This window comes from Condylura cristata, unplaced genomic scaffold, assembly GCF_000260355.1.
Source record: "Condylura cristata isolate star-nosed mole 26May11 unplaced genomic scaffold, ConCri1.0 scaffold00013, whole genome shotgun sequence".
Lineage (NCBI taxonomy): Eukaryota > Metazoa > Chordata > Mammalia > Eulipotyphla > Talpidae > Condylura > Condylura cristata.
Genome location: NW_004567114.1, coordinates 967,414 through 970,942, shown reverse-complemented (window position 1 = coordinate 970,942; position 3,529 = coordinate 967,414). Strand labels below are relative to the sequence as shown.

General features: G+C 68.2%; 1 protein-coding gene across 1 annotated transcript in view; it reads right to left on the bottom strand.

Moving 5' to 3' along the window:
- The window catches only part of CDC42BPB (CDC42 binding protein kinase beta (DMPK-like)), a 40,085-nt gene that overhangs the window by 8,782 nt on the left and 27,774 nt on the right, over positions 1–3,529 (bottom strand). The window contains exons 19-21 of the mRNA XM_012724367.1: positions 2,883–2,962; positions 356–439; positions 16–94 (exon numbers count right to left, since the gene is read on the bottom strand). Of these exons, the coding sequence (XP_012579821.1) occupies positions 16–94; positions 356–439; positions 2,883–2,962 (243 nt within the window). The remainder of the gene's footprint in view (positions 1–15; positions 95–355; positions 440–2,882; positions 2,963–3,529) is intronic.

The following is a 3,529-nucleotide window of genomic DNA, read 5'->3' as shown; positions in this document are numbered from 1 at the left end:
GCGCGTCCCGGGCGCTTACCTTCGGTCCAGCCAGGGCGAGCGCCTGTGTGGGCTGCGACCCGGCAGACGGCCTCTGGTGGGCCCGGGGCACGTCCTGGGAGACAGGCGGGGCAGGTGAGCCCGGCCGCGCTCAGCACTGCCCCGGAGCCGGTTCCCGCCTCTGGGACTGGCTGGCAAGGGGCAGTTCTGCTCTAAACTGACCGCGCCACGATGCCTGGTGAGCCGAGGCACCGGCGGTGACGCTAGAGACCAGCTGGGTCTGAGCCTGGACAGGGGCCTCCCGGCCGGCCGGGAGCAGGCCGGGGCTGGCGTCCACCAGCGGCAGGCCGGCAGCCCAGGGCGACGACGGCCTTACCTCCTGCAGTCCTGTGCTTGCAGCCGCAACTGGGGACACCTCTGGCTTTGGGGCTTGTGTGTCCTGCTCGCTGGCTGCGCTGGTCTGTGAGAACAAGAGCGGAGAAGCCAGTGAGCGTGCCCACTGAGGCCTGCATGCGGGGGGGTGGGGGCGCTGGGGCGGGGCGCGGGGCCACAGCCCAGGCAGCGGTGCCTCCGGGCAGCCCGTCACGACTGTGCTCATGGCGCTGTCCTGCCCCGAGGCGGAGGGAGCCCGGGCGCCAGCGGGCGGTCAGCAGCAGAGGCGGCCACCGCCTCCCTCTCCGCCCTACCCACTCCCACACCCACAGCCTGACGCCCTGGCAGGAAGCACGAGTCAGAAGTCACTTCATCTATACCCGGTGGCCTGCTGGTGCTCAGCCCCACCTCAGAGACCAAGAAGAAGCAGCCTGACGCCAAACGGCCTGTGCCCTTCACCACGGAGTCGCGCTTCCCTGAAATGTCGCTGCGCGGGGGCGCGAGGCCCCAGCAGCTCCCGACCCCCAGGCGCCTTCACCACCTGAACAAGCCAAAGCTCGCGGGCTGGTCTGGCTCCAGCCGCTCCCACAGGCCTGAAGGGCCTGGTCCTCGCAGGACCTCGCCGGCCGAGCTGTGTCCCCGCACCGGCTGGCAGGACCCAAGGGCCCACGCGGGTGGCCGGGGAGCTCGCGTTCCGCCCAAGAGCCGCCCTCGCGGGGAGCGCACTCGGGAAGCGGCAGGCGGGTGCGGGCTGCGCCGGGCCACCTCGCCAAGACGCCCACGAGTCAGAACGGTCTTCAGGGAGCAGGCGCAGGAGGTTACTAAGCCGCCCCACTGCAGCCACAAACAGCCCCTCCAGGTTTGTTTAGTCGGTTAATGAACGAACGGATGCGATTAAGGCAGCGGACGGCCGGGCTGGGGTGGCTCCGGCCGAGGGGAGGTGGGGAGCGGGCCCCACAGGACTTACTTCTTCCCAGAGGCTAGTAGAGAGGAGGTGGAGGAGACAGAGTCCTCGGTGTGACAGACAGAGGAACAGAAACCATCATTTTCTGCCCAGTAACAACGTGCATGAAACACATTGCTTCAATCGCCGTGTTTAATATGGGACAAGGTAGCGAAGCTTCTAGAAGATGCAGCGCACGTCTGGAAAGGCTAACAGACACAGGTTCTGACCGCGAATTCTTCTCTGTCCGCCCCGCGCCCCAGGGCACTGCGAGGGCGGATGAGCCCCGGAGGCAGCGGCCCGCGGGGCGGCCCAAGGCACGCCTCTGGCCCCGCACAGCCGCCGCTGCCTCCCGCGAGGAGACCCCACTCGGAGCCCAGGCGGCGGACACTGCGCCTCTCCTGGAAGCCCCCCGGAGCAGGCTCTGGCTCCGGCGCCCAAGCCCTCTGGGGCGAGGCCCAACCACAGCGCACGGCGCTGCACAGCTCTGGGCGCGAGGAGGAAGCGCCTGCGACGGCCGCAGGACGCCTGCTTCTCCGAGCAGGGCTGCGGGGAAGACGAGGCCGCCAGCGCGGCTGAAGAGGACCCCGATGGGCCGGGCACAGGGTGCCCCGACGCCAGTGACACAGCCCAGCCTGGGCTCGCCCAGCTGCTGGACAGACAGCGCTGCCCCTCCGGAGATGGATACCGGGCGGCAGGGCCCTTCTAAAGGCCTGCTCGATGGCACGGTGGACTCGGCGTGACCGGCCTGCAGGTGGGCTGGGTGGGACGCGCGTCCCACTGAGAACAGCGGCAGACGAACCACAAGACGCAGGCTACAGAAGCATCGATGTCGTGTCACTGGGGCGAGGAGGGCCCTGCCGCAGGCCGGACAGCCCCGGGCGGAGGACCTCAGCTCCGAGCAGACGACACAGTGGAGCTCAGGAGAGAACCTCGGGGCTGCTGCCGCCTGCAAATCCACTTTCAAATGGCTCGGGGCTAGGGCGTCTGCCCGGCCAGGGCCAGAGCGCACACCAGCCCCTGCGGCTGCCCCTCAGCTTCCGGCAGGCTTCAAGCCTTCTCGTAGCAAGCTGGAACCAAGCAAGACACAGCCCAGCCCCTCGGAGGCCCGCTGACGAGTAAGCACCGCCCTTCCTGCCTGCCCGGGAGAAGGGCGGGCGCCGCTGGCGCTCGGGAAGCTGCGCCACACGAGCAGGCTGCACGCGGGGCTTCCCGGCGGCGGGGCCTGCAGGTGAGGGGGGCTTCCCGGCGGCGGGGCCTGCAGGTGAGGGCTGCCGTCAGCACCGCCTGAGGCTGCCCTGGGCGCCAGCGAGGGCCGCCGAGGGCACCCCGGCCACCACCGGCCTGTGGCCGCCCGGAGGCCCCAGACAGCAGCGACCGGCTGATCTCTGCAGTGAGGCCATGCACAGACGTGCTGCCGGGCACTTTATGGACCAACTTCCCTGAACTTAAGCCACTCTCGGAGACAGTGCACATTCCTCCTGCCTGTCCACTTAACCTCCGGTCAGTTATGAGCCCAGCGAGGCACAGAAAGGTTGTGGGACAATGGCGGGCATTGGGGGCCCACAGAGAGGGAACCACCACTTACCCTGAAAGGCAGGTCATGTGCAAGAGGTGCAGAGTTGAAATACTCAAAAATGGAGTCCTGGAAGTCTGACAGCTTGAGTCCTGGGGAGAACAGAGGCGTCAGGCGGTCTGGACTCCAGCCCAGGTGCAGGGCGTGCACTCCTGGGGTGTCACTGCCTCCTGCGTGAACCGGTCAGGCCGAGGGGACCCCGTGCTGCCAAGTGAACTCGAATGCCCCGTGACAGCCGGACGGTCTGGCTGCCGACACGGGCTGGGGAGAGCCCAGAAGCAGAGCCAGAGCCCTGTGTGTCACCAGGAAGGAGCCAGCGGAGCCAGCGGGGCAGGAGCTCGGCACCAGCACCGGCTGCTGCAGCGGACCCGGACCCGGACCCGGACCTGGACCTGCTGGCAGCAGGCACGGGAGCCCCAGGGCCAGCGCTGAGCCCAGGGCACAGGCGTGCCTCAAGAAGACCCCGGGGCCCACCTGGCCAGCTGCGTGCTGGCTGTGCCTCTGGGCTCAGGAGCAGACTAATACCCTGACTCCCAGACTTTAAAAAGCAACATGCAGAGGGAAAACGGCCTGAGGCGGCAGCCGCTACTGCTAGGCAGCCTTTTGTCCCAGCCCTGCTACAACCCTGGAGATAAACTGAGACAATTCAGCTAGGGAGG